The 19,757-nt window shown below is 36.7% G+C and overlaps 1 protein-coding gene across 4 annotated transcripts in view; it reads right to left on the reverse strand.

Annotated features, from left to right (window-relative positions):
- Positions 1-954: 954 nt before the first annotated feature.
- Positions 955-19,757, reverse strand: part of SPINK5 (serine peptidase inhibitor Kazal type 5) — a 69,479-nt gene continuing 50,676 nt past the window's right edge. For 3 of the 4 annotated variants that reach the window (XM_033406841.2, XM_033406842.2, XM_033406840.2), the window contains 6 exons: positions 16,844-16,916; positions 15,816-15,943; positions 15,584-15,662; positions 9,164-9,294; positions 6,636-6,723; positions 955-1,262 (listed from right to left, as the gene is read on the reverse strand). In XM_033406841.2, the coding sequence (XP_033262732.2) occupies positions 1,254-1,262; positions 6,636-6,723; positions 9,164-9,294; positions 15,584-15,662; positions 15,816-15,943; positions 16,844-16,916 (508 nt within the window). In that variant the 3' untranslated portion in view covers positions 955-1,253. Of the gene's footprint in view, positions 1,263-6,635; positions 6,724-9,163; positions 14,637-15,583; positions 15,663-15,815; positions 15,944-16,843; positions 16,917-19,757 lie in introns of those variants that run through there. The other variant, XM_049708046.1, reaches the window with a different exon arrangement.

A 19,757-nucleotide genomic window follows, 5' to 3' on the forward strand; every position in this document is an offset into this window, starting at 1 on the left:
GAGGAGATACAATCTCAGATGTTACAGTATCTGTAAACCCATTCTGTATGTCCTGGAATTACCAAAGAAAATAGCAACACTGTTTTCTCATTTTTTTTTTTTCCTGAAATGGCTCTGTGTTTTCCTGCTTGAAAAATGATTTACAAGTCTTCTTTCTTTTTTCTTAATGATAACATAAAAAGAAAACAAAAACACCATAGGGAATGATTTATCTTCACTCAGTTAAAGAGGACAAAGATCATAAAATCCTACTATAATGGGCCTAGTGGCAACTTATCTAAAAGAAAAAGGGCAGAGGAATCAATACAAAATTAACTCCCCAAATCCAAGTAGGCCTGCCATTCCCAGCACAGTTCTAGAGCTGAGAACAACTAGAAGCATGGTGGATTCCCCACAGCTTCCTCCATCTACAGTGTGTTCAGCATTAGCCTGGAATCTGCAAGTGAACAATGTAACTAGATACTGTCACAGGACACCAGTAGCAAGGTTCTGAGCATGAGAGTGTTTCAGCATTGAGGCAGGAGCTTATACGTGTTCCATCCGCTATCTAGTGCTTATATTCTCTGGTGGATTTCTCATGTGTATTAGGTCGTTGTCTAGTTTAGTAGCCTCTAGCTATAATACATGTAGCTCTTGAGCACTTGACATGGGGCTTGGTAACTCTTGTTGCCTTGGTCTTCCCCCAGACTATGTATGGCTCCAAGGCCCTGATACAGGAAATTATGAATTATTGATTCATATCTGGTTTGGCTTTATATAGCTGTTGGCTGCCTGGGAACCCCTACATCCCCACCTCTCTTCTAGACATTCCTTCCCAGCCGTGACAGCAACTTGAATTTGAAGAAAGCATTCTCCATCCACCTATAGGCTTAGAAAAACAAAAAGGTAGAGTTCATTCAGCTTCTGCAAAAACAAGTTCCTATTTTCCAGGCAGTGACAAAGAAATCCCAGAAATGGCGTTCTGCGGGGTTTACTTTTATTGAACAAGCAGTTGGACAGACAGCATTGTGATCAGGAGGTTTCTACAGCACAGACTGGGTGAAGATGTCTCTGTGCCCTCAGATCACAGAATCTAGGAGGAAAGAGATGGAAAAGACTGGAAGTCAGTGAGTCCATTCCCCCAACAGTTCTGTATTGTTTTCTATAGTAAATAAGACGAGCTCTGAAGAATTCTTTGTATATACAGATGGTGAAGGTAGGCAATTCAGAATTGGAATACACATTTTCCCTCATGGCTTTCACCAACTCTTTCATCATTTGACCTACAAGAGAAGATGGGTAGGTTAGATGTTAGAAACTCAAAGACATTGTAGAAATGCAGGCTATACATTTATGATGGTAATAACATAGTCAAAGAAATCCATAGATTCCTGCATTCTGCTAAGAATGCACAATTTCAAATCACTTTCACATTTTATTCAGTTGATTCAGTGAGTATTTATTGAGTATCTAGTATATACTACCTGTTGAGGTGGATACAAAAATGAACTCTGCTCTTGATTACATGAGACCGTCATGGTAATGAAAAAAGGAAGGTGTCATTCACATCTTTTCACAAAGGAATAAATTAAACTTCAGAGAAGTTCACTGACTTGCCAAGATGTCACATTTGGTCAGGACTTAAGTCTAATTCCTCTAACAATTAATGCTTTACTATTATAGTTTGTTTTAGGCCATGAGATTTTAATCAGCTGTCTTCCTGCCTGACTCATCCATGTAGTTGTATATTCTTGAAATCAACATTTAAAACATTAAATCAACGTTTAAATTTTTAAAAAAGGTAACTGCATCTTGTCTGCTGGTACTACCTGGAACACTAGCAGCATTATTATTCCAAACTCAAACCTCCACTTTAGTTCTCACATTAACCCCATCAGGCTTCCTTTGATTTGAGTTGGCAAGCTATGGTCTTGTTGAATCCTGGAAAATCTTTGTCATGGAATTGAGAATAGTCATTTATTCATCTCAGAAAATAGTACTGGTATTTTTCTTAACATAGGAATTTCCTTCCAGTGTAGCTAATCTTTATTTAATTGAGATAATGCCTTTTCTAGAGCCCTTGGTTTTCAGAATCTCCTGACAACTAAAGGATGGTGGCAGAGCACAAGAAATGAAGTCAGGGCTACAGTGGACCCCGAACAAATACTGATTAACTTTGGTAAATTGCAGGATTTCTCCCAGGCTGATTTTCTGTAAAGTGGGAAAGATAACGATCCCTGCCCTAAATACAGATTTACTGTGAGGGTGCAGAAGGAAAGAGCAGATAAAGCTCTATATTAAATTAATCTTAGTAGTTACTGGATAATGAAAAGTACCTCGTAGAATAGGAAGTAAAAGTAGGATTTTCAGTCTATTTTTCCAGGAAAGTTGTGACTGCCAGGCCTTTTATTCATTCTTGAGATTCCAGACTCTCTTAGAGAATCTTCTACAGAGGAACAAGGTTTAGGCAATAGTTTCCAGCCTCCAGGATTTACACCCATAATGGTTATCAGAGCAGTCCTGAGCCATGACCCACCCATATCACCTTGGGGTATCCAATATCACATAATTGAATCATACAGCAGGAATTGAACCCATGCCCAGGACACCTCTTGCTCTAATGATTTGTTCCATCAGATAAAACCATAAATAATTCCTGTCATTAATAATGCCTGTTATATAACTCTAGCGAGAAAAAAAACACCCCAAAATGAAAGGAAGGAAGTTGCAAAACCTTTTGTTCTTAGCTCTGGCAAGATGCTTCATTATTTGAATAAATACATCTTATTAGTATTATTCTATGGCAAATTCCTCATAAAGTAGTTTGCATCATGTTGTCTACATGAGATTACAGCAAGGCATAGTCTAAGGTGTGGTCTATAAGACTTGCATAAAGATTATTTTTACCTCCCTGTTTGAGATGTACGTGACCAGGTATGTTTTTAAGATGGGGAGACAGGATATTCTGGCAATAAAATGAGAAGCAGACCACTAACAGTTTATATCTAATAAGATTAAGAAGATAGCCAACACAACATAGGGACTAGAGCAAAAGTTTAAAACCTCTCTTTATATATGTGTAATGCCCAGAGTAGATATATGACTTTTTTAACCCACATGAGAAAACAGTGAAGGTCTCCTGACTTCATTCCAGTACCCTGCCTCCTACCCTGCGTTCCAGCTGCCAGTGTGAAACCAGAAACACCTAGCTTATAGCTCTTGTTTTTCCACTTTCCCATATCAAGGCTCGCTGAGTTCTTCTGAATATGGTCTCATCTAGTATTGCTTAAGATCCTCACGTCTGGCAGAACTGTTTTTAATTCCATTGTTGCCAAAGCTTTCTGTGCCAGTGGAATAGAGTAAAAACAGTTGTGAATAATAATAACTAGCTATCAAATCTTACTAAAATATTGTTTTATTAAAGATAAGTATATTTTAATACCAAATATAAATTTCTTAAAATTATTTAAAAGAAATAAGCCTTGTGCCAGGGTCTGTTTCTCTACATTCATACTTTAGGCTCCTAGGCCTGATAATAATAATAAATGCCATTGCTTTTTAAACACTGGGCCAAATGCTTAAAAGTATTTATTAAATATTTTCAATAACTCAGTGAGAGCTTTGGTTTACGTATTTATGTGATTTGCCAAAGGTCTCACATATGAAAAACATCAAAAACTCTGAACCCATATTTATCTGGTGACAAAAAGTTTTCTCTTATTTGAAAATTCCTAGTTTTTTCCCCAGGTCACATATCATCTTGCCTGAGGAAGAGATTCCTCAAATGCCATCACCAGGGAGAATGTTAAACTCAACACATTGGTCTTCCTTACCCTCGGGATATATGTTCCAAGATCCCCAGTGGATGCCTGAAACCACAGATAGCACCCAACCCCATATATACTATGTTTTTTTCCTATACATACATACCTCTGATAAAGTTTAATTTATAAATTAGGCACAGTTAGAGATTAACAACAACAATAAAATAGAACAATTATAAAGGCATGTGAATGTGTCCTTCTCTCTCTCTCTCTCTAAAATATCTTATTGCACTGTACTCACCCCTTCTTCTTGTGGTGATATGAGATCATACAGTGCCTATGTGATGAGATTGAGGTGAATGACATAGGTACTGTGACATAGCATTAGGCTACCATTGACCTTCTGAATAGGTCACAAGGAGGATCATCTGCTTCAGGTAATCCATCAAACTATGACGATGTTGATGGCTGGATGACAGGAGCAGATAATGTCAATGGTTGGGAATCTTTGATAGCTTAAGGTTTTTTTGCCAAAAACTTTTGGAAGGACATTGTAATCGGAAGGTGTCACTCTTTTTTTCTAACTCATCAAAGTGTTGCTGCAAAGGTTGTAATCCTTTGGTGATCATACGGGTGACTTTAATGCTGTGTTCCGTCCAAGGATCGTATTCCATAATTTTTTCCTTTAATATCTGTGCAATTTGAAACACTTTGGCAAATTTTGGTAATGTTCACATTGCTGGTTCTGCTTCAATTTCTTCATCTTCCTCTCCCTCTGTAGATGACTCAATAAGTTCTTCCAATTCCTCAGTCTTTAACACTTCTCAGTGGCCTTCAATATGTTCTTCCACTTCATCAAGCATGTCAGAATATCCTTCTCCATCAACTTGTCTTGCCCTGTGAATGATTTTCCTAACTTCTCCATTGATCCCCAGGAAGGCTTTAAAATCATTCATGACTTCATAAATTTTTCCAGCAGGCATTTACAGTTTCTAGGTCTAATTTATCCATTGCAGCTTTGAGGAATGTTATTGTGTCAGCAATAGTGAATGGTTTCCAGCAGTGCATTTTGTCCAGATTAGGGTCTGCATCAATTGCTGATCAAATGTAATCAAATACCAGGCAGGTGTATGTGACCTTGACAAATTGAATGATGCCCTGGTCAAGGGGCTGAAGTCATGAGGTTCTATATAGAAGCAAAAATACAACCTTGAAATTTTCATTTTCATAGCAAATAGATTCAGGATGGCCAGGTGCATTGTCTGTTATTAGGAGGACTTTAAATTCCAAGCCTTCCTCTTCCAAGTATTTTTTCACTTCTGGGTTGAAGCATTGGTGGTATCATTCCATAAACAAGATGGCTATCACCCATGCTTTCTGATTATGGTATCAGAACACAGGCAGATAATTTTTGTTTTTGAGAGCAAGTGGGTTCTTCACTCTGTATACTATGCCTGGCTTAATCATATGCCCTGTGGTATGTACCAGAGTTAATCTGGCTTTCCACGTTTTATGCCTTGGTGCCTCCTTTGTACTTTTATGAATGCAGGTTCTGTTGGGTATCTTCTTTCAGAGGAGCCTCATTGTAATTGAAGACTTGTTTTGTATGACATCCTTTCTCTTTAATCAACCTTTTCAACTCTGTCAGAAATGTGGCAGCAGCTTCTTCACTGGCAGACGCAGCCACTCCAGTAATTTTTATATTTTTCAGTCCAAATCTATTCCTGAATCTGTGTAACCATACTTTACTTGTAGTAAATGGCTTGGTGTCACTGATTTCACGGCATCCCTTGCTGAAGTCTTGGTAGAGGCTTGATGCTTTCTGGCCCAGCACCTTGCCACCAGTCAGAACACATTTTCTATTCATGTCTTCCACCCACAAATCTAATGCCTTTTCCATCTTAACTAAGCACTTATCCCACAATGTGGCTGTAACTTGTGCACTTTGAGGTGGAGCAGCAAAACTAACATAAATTTCTTTTTCCTTCTTCACAATTTCGTGGATAGAAGATTCATTCTTACCAAAGGTCTGAGCACCTCAGCACACAATATTTTTTTTCCCCCTTATTAAGGTGAGAACTTTTACTTTGCACATAGAAGAAGAACTTTTGGGCTTTTCTTTGGCATATACAAATTGCCAGTGTCACTACTCTTGCACTCTGGGGGCATTATTCCTTCAAATAAGGGTTATTTGAACAAAAGACTGTGATGTCATGACAGTTGATCTGATAACCTAGATGGCTAGTAAGTGACTAAGAGGTGGGCTATGCTGGAAAAAGGTGAGATGGAGCAGGACGGTACAGGATCTCATCATGCTACTCAGAACAGCACATAATTTAAAACTTGTGAGTTGTTTATTTTTGGAATTTTCCATTTAGTATTTTTGGACCTTGGGTAACTACAACCATGGAAAGCAAAACCTCAGATAAGGTGAAAGTACTGTAATGTGTGTCATAACATCCTTGTAGGGATTTAAATGAAAAAGGCAACTTTTCATGTTGGTAAACAGCTTAATGCAAAGTATTGATACGAGGATATAAGGTTTAAGTCCACTTCTTTCAGTATCTGACCTCGCTTGGTCTCTGTCTCATCTTTGTATTGCAGATCACAGAAAATAAAATCAACTCTGCAGAAGTGTTACATTATGTACATTGCTCATAGTCTGTCATTGATCCCAGTAAACTGTAAACATTTAAAAATGTTAACTACTATATTTTTATTTCCACATATTTCAGTAATCACTTATCTTCACAATGAAGATTTGACCAATTCTGGGGTTATCTAACCTAGTATCATTTCCCTGGCCAGAGAACTCTCCATCACTCAGTTCAAGAGAACAGAAGCAGAACCACCTGGTTCTGACACTGTAATCATGAACACCGGTGTACTTACAGATGCTGGCATGCTGAGAGGTGTTGTTTCTGTGTTGCTCTCCTCACACCTTCCTTCACTGCGTATGCGTATATTAGTTTGGCGTATTCTAAAACAGAAGAGGAAGTTTCAAAGATGGGAAAACTCAAAGTTATAATGAAAAAAAAAGACAAAACACAACCAAGGATCAATATGACATTTGGGCATCAAACCAGAACTGAAATTAGGGGTAGGGGCCGGGATCTGCATTCAACTATTTTCCAGTAGGCATCATTCAGGTTTATTCTCTCTCTCCTGATTGAGCCCCAGATTTGTGCTCCAGGCCTGGATCTATTTCATCACATTTCATTCTCCTGTACACTATACAGTCATGGAATTGTTGAATGTCAGAAATAAACTTGGAGATCATCTAGAGCAAAAGCCATTATTTTATAGATGGGAAAACTGGATCCCAGAGAGAAGTTTGACTTTATTGGATACCTATAATGTGACTTGGAGATTATAAAATAGAATATATTTTGTAAAATGTACTTTATATAAATATATATAAATTCTATATGTATGTTATAAAATAAAACAATATATGATCATAGAGTATGAATTTTATATCAATAGTTGGAAAGAATCTTAAAAGATGAATTTTAATGCCTTTCTCGTAAGAAATATTATATAGCAAACATCTACTTGTTTGCTCTGGTGATAGGAAACTCACTGTCTATCAGGACAGTTCATTTTGTCTTTGAACATGGTGCAAGTTGAAGCTGCTTCCCTATAACTTCCTCTAAGACCATGGAAGCCAATAATGTTCCATCTTGCCTGGGTTAGCCTGAATCTTCTCTTCCTAATGTATACTCACAGTTCTTTAGCTAAACAATCCTTTATCAATATTTTTATTATGGGCATTTCTGTAATTTCTGAAGCTCCCTTGAGTAAACTTACTGTGGGTTTATACAGTGAATGGAATGCTTGTAGAGCACTGGATGGATAATTTAGGGCCTGACATTTACAATAAAGAGAAGTTGAAGGATTTCTGGGGTGAAAATAAGACATATATAGCAACAGTATCATGAATGGTTGTACTCATTCCTTAAACATTTAAGACATTTAAGAATTAAGATTCCTTAATTATTAAAACTCTGTAAGATCCATGGATAGATCTCAAGAGATTTATGTGCCCACAGATATTATGCATACAGATTTTTAATGTTTCAGCATTTTCTTTTCCTTTGTGGAAAGAGGTAACTTTCTCTATATTATCAAAGGAATCTTTGCTCCCCAAATGTTTAAGGAACTACTGCCTTGGATATAACAGTAGTGTAGTGGAGAGAAAAGAAAACTGTGTTTAGACCCAAATCAACAAGATTAAAATCCAGTCTGATCTACTTCCTAGCTTTGTCATTTTAAACAAATTACCTGGACTCTGAGCCTCAGATTAACCATCTGTGCAATGAAGATGATACCACTCTGTAGTGAGCAGTGAGGATTCAGTGAAACTGTGAATATGAAAGTGACTGACTTACAGATGTAACACATAAAGCACTCATATTCAGATTTTAGTCTATGTATATGAACTGCAGAATGGCTTTTGCTTTTGTGAGTTAGTTGATTTAAAAGGAAATAAATGTAAATTCAGATATTTTCCTGGGATTGAAAAGCAGGATATCAGTCCCATCCTCAAATTCTGGGCCTTGCTTACAGTGTTCTAAGAAGGAGAGAACGAACATATATGGACTGCAATGTAAGTCTGAGGTGGGGTGGGGTAGAAAAGTCAAGATTTGCCACCATGCCCTTATTTAAAGCTGGTCAAATGAAGGCTGGGAACAGGTGAAGAATGTGAATGGAGGTGAGAGTAAATAGCATTCGAGCAGAAAAGCAACAAATCTACAACCAATAATTAAAGTATTAAAACAAATTCCTTGTATTTAACTAAAATAAAAATCGCTATTCTTCTCAATAATCCTGTGAAGTCAGCTGGCCCAGAGAACTATCTCAAGTTTTCCAGGGAAGAAAGTGAATCTCAGGATGAGATAATATGCCTGCAGATAGATTGTGATAAATTGAGAATAGGTCTGCCGGTTGCTCCAGTGTGCTTTCTTCTGCACGATAGCACTTCCTGCTCCAAGAAGACTTGGAGAGGATGGGAAATCTGTGACTATCAGGTAGTCATAAGGCCATTAGAGATTAGAGGCTGGGCTGACTCTGTATCGCAATGATTTTCAACTTTTTTCTCTTTACACGAAGGGTAGATGATGTTCACGCTCCCATGAGTGCACATGGGCTTAGATTTTCTCTAATTATTGTAACCCCACCACTTTTTCCTTTCTCTTCCACTCAGTAAACTATATGAACAGTTTTATTAAAGGGATAACCTTAAATCCTCTCTATTTTATGCATGAATAAGATCATTCACAACATTTGAATTTTAACTGCTACGATTAGTAAATTGTTTGCAACACACCTCACATTCATATCAGTACACTGCTGTGGGTCAGCACTGTCATCAAGAGCCTCTACACTGGAAGATGGACTCATTGGACTTGTATACTTACAGATTTTCATGACAGAGCCTGCAAAGATTGCCGTATGTCTGGCCATCATCACCACAGACAGGCTGTAAATCCATTGGACAAAGGTAACCCATCCTGGGTAATACTCGGTAGTGTTTGCACATCTCAGAGTTCTGAACAAGCAAAACATAAAGTACATTTGCTCAATGGCACTCAAGAGATATGAGCTTGGGGAAAACCTCTTGATTTCCTCAATCATGTATGAATAAATGGTTAGTAAAGGAACTGTAACATAGGTTATACAAACTCACATATTCGTTTCACACCACTGTTAGGTAGATTTAACCTCCTAGATTTGGCTTCTTTTTACTAGGGAAGTTAAGTAGCTAAACCAAGATACAAGGAAAAACAAAGCAATAAGAAAACAGAAATCCTACATGATACTGGGCACAGATAAACTGAGGTATGCCCATAGGACAAAAACTACCATGCAAGAAATAATATCCCTTTTTTTTTTCTTAAATGAAGACACTGGTTATATACAATCTAGAAAGGAGAGACTCAGAGGTAAATGCTGGGTAACCATATGGGTTTTTGAGTCCCAGCTCTGCCACTAATTACAGAAGTGATTTATCTGACTTCTCTGAGCCTTAGTTTCTCATCTGAAAAACATGAATAATTATAGCTCCTGCCTCATTTGTTTTAGGGAATCAAATCAGATAATGCATTTATATGCATACATAATACAGTGTTTGGCACACACTAAGTGCTCAGTATATGTTAGTTGTCAGTATGTTTCCCAAGGTGAAAAAATACATAGATTTTTCATGTAGAAGAAGGAAGATTATTTGTTGTTGCTAGTCTTTTGGAAGTGTGAGTTTAATAATGATGATGATGATAATAATAATAACAACAACTTTATTAATCTTAAAGTAGGACCAAAGGGAAAAAAACACAGAGAAATTTTAAAAATAGGATTATGAAAGACTAAAATTCAGTGGTGTCAATAATTACATTAAATATTAATAGGACCAAGTACTTCAGTTAAAGAACAGACATTATCAGACTGGAGAAACAAAATGACTCAACTTATAATATTTACAAGAAGTATACTTTATATCTTTTTTTAATAATAACTATTTTTAACATCTTTATTGGAGTATAATTGCTTTACAATGGTGTGTTAGTTTCTGTTATATAACAAAGTGAATCAGCTATACTTATATGTATATCTCCATTTCTCCTCCCTCTGCATCTCCCTCCCACCCTCCCTATCCCACCCCTCTAGGTGGTTGCAAAGCACCGAGCTGATCTCCCTGTGCTATGTGGCTGCTTCCCACTAGCTATCTATTTTACATTTGGTAGTGTATATATGTCCATGCCACTCTCTCACTTCGTCCCAGCTTACCCTTCCCCCTCCCCGTGTCCTCAAGTCCATTCTCTACGTCTGCGTCTTTATTCCTGTCCCTCCCCTAGGTTCTTCAGAACCTTTTTTTTTTACATTCCATATATATGTGTATATGTGTTAGCATACAGTATTTGCTTTTCCCTTTCTGACTTACTTCACTCTGTATGACAGACTCTAGGTCCATCCACCTCACTACAAATAACTCAATTTCATTTCTTTTTATGGCTGAGTAATATTCCAATGTATATATGTGCCACATCTTTATGCATTCATCTGTCAATGGGCACTTAGGTTGCTCCATGTCCTGGCTATTGTAAATAGAGCTGCAATGAACATAGTGGTACATGACTCTTTTTGAATTATGGTTTTCTCGGGGTATATGCCCAGTAGTGGGATTGCTGGGTCATATGGTAGTGCTATTTATAGTTTTTTAAGGAACCTCCATACTGTTCTCCATAGTGGCTGTATCAATTTACATTCCCACCAACAGTGCAAGAGGGTTCCCTTTTCTCCACACCCTCTCCAGCATTTATTATTTGTAGATATTTTGATGATGGCCATTCTGATCGGTGTGAGGTGATACCTCATTGTAGTTTTGATTTGCATTTCTCTGATGATTCTTTAACTATATCTTTATATTTCAACCAGTAGGTTAAAAGTAAAAGGACGGAAAATATATACATGCAAACACTCATCATACAAAAGGTGGTGTATCTATATTAATATCCCACAAAGTAGAATTTAGGACAAGAAGTAATAGCAGAGATAAAGAAGAGAATTTCTAATTATAAAATAATAAGTTCAGTAATTAACAATCCCAAACATTTATGTACCTATAGTTTCAAAATATCTGAGGCAAAAATTGACTGACTGAGGGAGAAATAGGCAAATTTGCAAACATAAATGGAAATATTAACATACTTCTTTTTATAATTGATACCCCAGACAAAAAATATCAATGTATAATATTTGAAAAACAAAATTAACCAGCTTGACCTAAATGACATTTATAGACCTCTGTATCTGACAGCTGCAGACTATACATTCCTTTCAAGTGGACATGAAGTTGTTGCCAAAATAGACCATATTCTGGGTCATTAAGCCAGTGTTGATAAATTTCAAAATTGAAGTCATAAAATGTAAGTTTTAGGATCACAGTGGAATAATTATAGTAATAAATATGATAGCTATAAAATTCCTCAGTATTTAGAAATTAAGCAACACACTTCTAAAGAACTCATGACTCTAATCATAATGGAATGTAGAAGTGTTTTGAACTGAATGATAATGAAAATACAAAATATCAAAACTCAGTAGCTAACTCAGTGATTTGAAGGAGAGTTTTAAGTAAATACATAAAAAGTTTTAAAATCAATAAACCTCCATTTCAAGAAACTAGCAAATAATAAGCAAATTAAGCTCAGAGGAAATAGAAGAAAACAAATAATAAAGAAAAGAAATTTATGAAATAGAAAACAGAACAAAGCCAAACATTGGTTGTGTGAAAAGATTAATAAATCGATAAACTATTTACAAAATTGACAAAATGCAAGAAACACACATTAGCAATATTAAAAATAAAAAGTGGTACACTATATAAATATAGATATTAAAAGGATAATGTGGAAATGTTATTAATAACTGTGTGCCAATAAATTTGACCACTTAGATGGAATTAACAAATTCCTTGAAAACCACTTTCTGAGAAGAAATAGAAAATGTAATAGTAGTCTGTTGATAATTATTTCAGAGGCATAAAGAAGTATTTTCTAATTTGTTTTGTTAAATAATTCAAACATCTAAAGGGACTGTTTTAGACTCTGGTGAGTTCCTTATCAATAGAGATAATTCAGGGAGAGTTTAGACAAGCCCCTTCTAAGAATCACTGGTAAAGGTAGGACTGAACCAGGTATATCCTTAGTATTTTTCAGGTATCTGCTGCCCCAAGATTGAACTACTAAAATAAAGGATTATAAAGAAGCAACAAAGACAGAATTATGCTTCTCTTTTCTTACATAGCACATCAACTCTGAACAAATTCTCCACCTCCAAAACAGACCTAGGATTCATCCACTTCTCATGACCTCCAGCACTACCACCATAGTATAAAGCAGCCTCTGTGGATTACTGCTGTGGCTAACTAGCTGTCTAGCTTTTTCTCTTGTCCTTCTGCAGTGTATTTTCAATTCATCAGGCAGAGGCATTCTTTCAAAACATAAATCACATCACGTCACTGCTCTTTTCAAAACCTTCATTCAGAATAATAGCTAACGCCTTTAAAATGGTCTACAAAATCCTACATAAGATGGCCTCCTGTTACTTTAATGATTGCCTCCTTTATAACTGTCTCTGTGGTCACTCTGTCAACTGTACTGGGCTCCTTGCTGTACTGTGATCCCTGCCTCAAGGCTTTGCTGTTCCTCTTCTTGGAATGTTCTCCCCTCACTTACATGTATGGAATTGATCCCTTTAGGAGGTGCAAATGTCACCTTCTCAGAGAGCTCTTTCCTGTACAAGCTACTTAAAATTGTATCCCAGCATTTACTATAGCATTTTTCTACTTTATTTCCCCCTTGCTATTACATTTTATTTATTCGCATCATCTATGATCTGTGTTCTTCCAGTATAAACTCCATAAGTGTAGAGAGTTGTATCTGTTTTGTTTATGGCTATTCTCATATGCACAGTAATGCTTGGAAAATAGTAGGTGCTTAATAATTATTTGTAGAATGCATAAATGATAGCTAAATAAATGACAAAATGAATAATGAATGTTGTTTTCTTCCCCAAGAGAAAGCTCAGCTCAAAACCAGATTATTCGGGAGGAAGCATGATCGGGTTTCTGGTCTGCTGGTAATATCTTATTTCTTGATCTGGTGTTAATATCACAGATATGATCACTTAGTAATAGCTGTACACTTATGATATATACACTTTTTCTATATGACTATTATACTTCAGTAAAATGTTTTTTTTTAAATAACACATTTTGGGAGGGATAAATTGGGAGATTGGGATTGACATATACACACTACTATATATAAAATAGATAACTAATAAGAACCTGCTGTATAGCACAGGGAACTCTACTCACTACTCTGTAATGGCCTATATGGGAAAAGAATATAAAAACAAAGAGTGGATATATGTATAACTCGTTCACTTTGCCGCATACCTGAAACTAATACAACATTGTAAATCAACTATACTCCAATAAAAATCTGAAAAAAAAACAGATTTTATTATTCACAAGAGCCAAGACACACACACACACACACACACACACACACAGACACAGACAATGGACTATTATTCAGTCATGAGAAAAGGAAATCCTTCCATTAGTGACAACTTGGATGAATCCTGAGGGCACTGTGCTAAGTTAAATAAGTCAGACAAAGAAAGTCAAATACTATATGACATCACTTATATGTGGAATCTAAAAAAGCTGAACTCATAGAAACAGAGAATAGAAGGGTCGTTAACCAGGGGATGGTATTGGAGAAAATGGGAGACACTGGTCAAAGGGTACAAGCTTTTAGTTAAAAGATAAGTTCTGGGGCTCTAATATATGGTATGGTGATTATAGCTAATAATACTGTGTTATATACTCAAAGTTCGTGAGTAGATCTTAAATATTCTCACCACAAAAAAGGAATGGTAATTATGTGAGGTGATGGAGGTGTTAGCTAACACTATAATGGTAATCATTTTACATTCTTTAAGTCTATCAAATCAATGTGTTGTACACAAATTTACATAATGTTTTATGTCAACTATAGCTTAATAAAGCTGGGGGGAAAATAGCAGATTTTGTGAACAGCTCTTCTCCATGCTTAGGGATCCCTAGTATAGTGCCTAATTTACTAGAAATATGTAATTACTATGTATTTCACTAGTGTAACTCATCTATTATTCTACTTGATTTGGGAAAATAATTAGATAAAATTCATGTTTGATACCTTTCTTTCTTCTTTTTTTGGGTCATCAGATTAGGTGCTAAAGTCTCCCTTCTAGGACCCAATTCAAGATTGCACTTTGTGAATGAATATACTTCATGCTCTCATATCTTCTTTACTTCTTTCTACTCCTGACCTTGGCAAAGCTCTAAAAAAGCAATCCCATTAGGCTCAATGTAAATATAATAAGTATAAAATTACATATTTATATTTACATACGTATATAATCAGTATAAGTAAGTTCAGCATCGCATTCCAGGCTGTTGGGAAAAGGACTTGGTTTGGACGGGGAGTGGGAGGAAGTTGGGTGAAGAGCCTTTCTGGTCTGCTGAAAGAGTATTTCTTCTTGTTTGAAATTGCTAAAATAGATATTTTAAAACTTGAAAAAAAGTGATCAATATTAGAAATAGAATAGATATCCAGTAGAGATCATTTGAAGTTGTACAGTAGTCTTTTCTCAAAGCTATTCATCTACCAAAATGCATAATTCCCAACATGCTTTTCAAAAATGAACATTACTATTAATGTTTCATTTTGTGTAGTCAGTATAGAACTAATGAAAAGTTGCCTCATTAATGGGAAAACTTTCCTGGGGAAATTTCACTATTTCACTTTTCTAATTGAAGTCCATAGATGGATTAGAAGAGATTGTGCTGTTGTCATATTCTATGTGCTGCTATCATAAAGCATTGAACCTTATTTTTAAAACCCCCAATTGAATACAAGATGGCACTAGAATGCCAAGTCAAGAATTTATCATCTGGAGCTCCAAGCTTTTGATACTTTTTTTTCTTGTGTGTAATTTTGGCATCTATTTGCTTAATTGTTTTAAAACTTCAGAAAAAAATCCACTTGATAATAACAATAATTTTACAATTACCACTGTTCCTGCAAATGTGTGGTAATTGCATCAGAGTTGCTCTTAGGGCATTGAATTCCATGCTGTTTCTTTGAAGTTCTGGCCGTGTCTTTCTTGTTTATCATTATATCCACAACGACTGGGACAGAGTATGCATTCCATAAGTATTTGTTGAATGAATCAATCTTGCAACCAATCATCCAAATTTAAGTATAAGCACATCTAACATATATTACCTCTTTTCCATTGTTCTTTTCAACTGTGTTTGTCATGTAGTCCTGCTCTTTCATTTTTCTTTTGGCTGCTTCCCTTCCCCTTGAAGAAAAACATGAGAAGAAACGCTTCAACTAAAGTGAACAAACACCTCAGGTGTGCTTTAAAAATAATTGTCATTTTCTCAAGCTGATGAGAAATGATTATTTCCTTTAAGACTCACAACTAAAGGCCCATTTTTGAAAAATAACTCACAGTTTTTCCTTACACATAGCACATATATTGCCATGTGTCCTGCCATCTGGACCCTGGACAGGGTCACTTTCTTGGGTGCAAGTAAGTTGTCCATTTTCCATTTGACTTCTAAACTGATCACATACATCCTGAAAAGAAGGAAGGATTACATTGGAAATGGCTATTTTCACATAGTATTTGAGCTTGAAAATTGGAAGATTTTGACTCAGGAGTTGGGCAGCCACTTAACCTTGCTGTGGGAGGCTCTATAACGGACCACAAAGGTGTCCAAGTTATAATTCCTGGAACCTGAAAATATGTAGCCTCACATGGCAAGCAGGAATTAAAGTTGAAGATGGAATTCAGGTTGCTAACCAGGTGACCTTAGAATGGAGAGATTATCCTGGATTATCTGGGTGGGCCCAGGGTAATCACAAAGATTCCTATGAGTGAAATAGGAAGGCAGGAAAATCAGTGTCAGAATGATGCAGCTTAAAAAAAAAAATCAGCTGGCCTCTGCTGATTTTAAAGATGGCCACAAGCCAAGGAATGCAGGCACTTCTAGAAATTTTTTAAAAAGGCAAAGAAATAGATCTTCCCCAGAACCTCCAAAAAGGAAAGCAGCCCTACTGACACCTCGGCTGTAACACAGTGAGACCCATTTAGGACTTCTGAACTCCAGAAATGTATGATGATGAATTTGGGTTGCTTTACCACTGTTGGTAGTAATCTGTTACAGCAGCCGAACCTCATTTTCCCCATCTATAAAATGAGGTTGAAAAAAAACTTAGTTGACCAGGCTATTGAGATACTTAAACTACTATTTATAAAACTGTTTTATAAAGTGTTAGACCGAAAGATTTCCATCTGGTGTTAAATTTCTACACTGAAAAAGTTATCAGGGATAGATATTCCCATTAATGATGACTTCTGATGTTCTAAGGGCAATATCCTGACTGGTAACATTGACAACCTCTTTCCACATTTTTGATAGTTAAGTAATGACTTACAGAAAGACCATTCTTGCCAAAACCTAGTTAATGATTCACCTTTCCTAATGCTGATTCATTCCCATTTGATCTGTTCCGAGAATTCTTTTTGTTTTCCTCTGCTTCTTTTTGCCTGGAAAAGAAAAGAGTCAGTAGTCATCTTGCAGACACATACTCAGATTTGGAAGGGGCCTTAGAGTTTATGTATACTAAACCACCTCCTTCACAGAGAACCTCTCTGCACCTCTCACAGATGGACAGTGACTTTGGTTATTAAGAAGCTCCCTCATTACAGGGTAGATATTCTAGGCAGATCAAGTCAAATTAATCTCAGAGTCTCCTTTATTTGTATCCAAATTCATCTCCCTATAGCTTTCATCCTTTAGTTTTACTTCACATTCTCAGGAAAACACAGAACAAGCCTGCTGAATCCATTACCTCTTCCTGATATTAATCCTTTAGATATCTAAAGGCAAGTTTCAGGTCTCCAAGTCCGCCTTCCTCAGTTCTTTCACCTTTTTATCATAAGCTGTGGTTTTAATTCTTTATCAATTCACCATTCTTATTCCTTAATTTGTAGGTCAATCTATTATAGTACTATTTCAATTCATTATAATATCATTGGAGCCCAAGATAGAAAGAAGACAAGTGATATAGGAAGTACCTTAGGATCATGGTTTTTTGGGGTTTTTTTTTTTTAACCTTTCACCTTTCTGATAAGATATTTATGCCAGTGGTTCCTAAGTTTTCATGTACATTAAGAATCAGCTACGAGATTTTTAAAATCAGATTCACCGTCAATCCCAACAATTTTACTGACAAGATCTACATTGGGATTCAGTAACCTGATTTTTAACAAGCAAGCCAGGTGATTCTGATGCAGTTGACCCAAGATCCAAATACTGCAGAACTCTAGTACACGTATTTCTCCTTCAAAGTTTCATTTGGTAGTGTATATATGTCCATGCCACTCTCTCACTTTGTCACAGCTTACCCTTCCCCCTCCCCGTATCCTCAAGTCCATTCTCTAGTAGGTCTGTGTACCAAACGTAAAATAGATAGCTAGTGGGAAGCAGCCGCATAGCACAGGGAGATCAGCTCGGTGCTTTGTGACCACCTAGAGGGGTGGGATAGGGAGGGTGGGAAGGAGGGAGATGCAAGAGGGAAGAGATATGGGAACATATGTATATGTATAACTGATTCACTTTGTTATAAAGCAGAAACTAACACACCATTGTAAAGCAATTATACTCCAATAAAGATGTAAAAAAAAAAGTTTCTTTTGGCTTTATGCTTAAAAGAAACATGTATGAATGTATATAACATGAATATGTGTGTGTGTGTGTGTGTATTTTACGGAGCTCCCTTTTCATATATAAGAAATAGGGAAGTGGTAGTAAATGTATCCTGAGGATTCAAACAAATATAATAAAGTCATGACATCTTAATCAAATACTAGGAAAAAGAGACCACCTGTAATGATTCAGTCTGGTGGAATTCAATCTACAATCACAGCTCTGCTCAAAAATCTCCAGTGGCTTCTGATCACACATAGAATAAAATCCAATGTCCTTCTCTTGGCCCAAAAAAGCCTTACATGATCTTTCCAAATTAATTTCTGCAATTTTCCACGCAGTAATCTTGAGACACAATGACCTCCTCTCTCTTTCCTGAGCTTGTGAATTTCATATATATATACAGAAACTTGCAGTGGCTCCTGCTCTGCCTGAAACTTTCTTCCTTCAGATGGCCAGCTGGCTCATTTCACTCCCTTTTTCAGGTCTCCCTTACTGTCAGGCTTTCCCCAAACACCATAAAGTAGCACCTCCAATCCCTTTCTGTTGCCTTACTCTGCTTTACTTATCAACACCTGGTCTTGTTATGTAGCTTTTTACTTCTTTGTTTATAATCTGTCTTTCCTATATTATAGTTCCATATGGCAGGAATTTTGTCTTGTTCACTTGAAGAGCACCTGTCCGTGAAGAGTGCCTATTATATAGTAGGCCATCAAAAACCATTTATTGTCAGATGCATGGGTTCCAAAGATTGTAAAATTATTTGATTTATGTTGTTAAATACTTTGTTATGTTGTTAAATATTTTGTTACCTGGAGTACCAGGTAAGTATCTTTTTGTTTTGTTTTTTGTGGTATGCAGGCCTCTCACTGTTGTGGCCTCTCCCGTTGCGGAGCACAGGTTCCGGACGCACAGGCTCAGCGGCTATGGCTCACGGGCCCAGCCGCTCCGCGGCATGTGGGATCTTCCCGGACCGGGGCACGAACCCATGTCCCCTGCATCAGCAGGCGGACTCTCAACCACTGTGCCACCAGGGAAGCCCCAGTTAAGTATCTTATAACATAGATGACATGGATTGTATCAGCAAAGTTTTATCTTAATAATTGTTTGCATCTGAGATTCATCATTTGTTCCTTCACAAAATTACCCACTATTAATATGTGATGCAGAAAGAAATAGTCATATGTGAAGAGCTATCTCAATTATGTACATCATACCTACGAAGTATGAGGTGTGCAAAGGGGCAACATAGGGTAGCATAAGAGATCATAATAGTCATTCTTTTATTGCTATTAATGGCGACACCTGTTATTTGCTGAACACTAATGACAGTGCTAATAGTGACCATTCACATTTTTTGTGCACCTCCTTTGTGCTAGGCACTGTGCTAAGAGTTTTACATAGTTTTTCTCATTTAACTTTCAAAAGAAACATCATGTGGCTACTATGATTATGGCTGCCCCACCCCCACTATAAATATGAGCAGATTAAAGCCTAGGGACGTGAAATAACCTGTCCAAGAACATGGAGCTGAAATAACCATATGATGCTAATACCCTAGCACTGCCCCATTCTGCCACCCTGCTTCTATTAAAGAATATTATGACATGGAATAAATACTAGGCTGGTATTCAGAAGAACTGGATTCTAGTTTCAGCTCTGAAGTCACTCCCCCATGA

Source organism: Orcinus orca, chromosome 3 (genome assembly GCF_937001465.1).
Source record: "Orcinus orca chromosome 3, mOrcOrc1.1, whole genome shotgun sequence".
NCBI lineage: Eukaryota > Metazoa > Chordata > Mammalia > Artiodactyla > Delphinidae > Orcinus > Orcinus orca.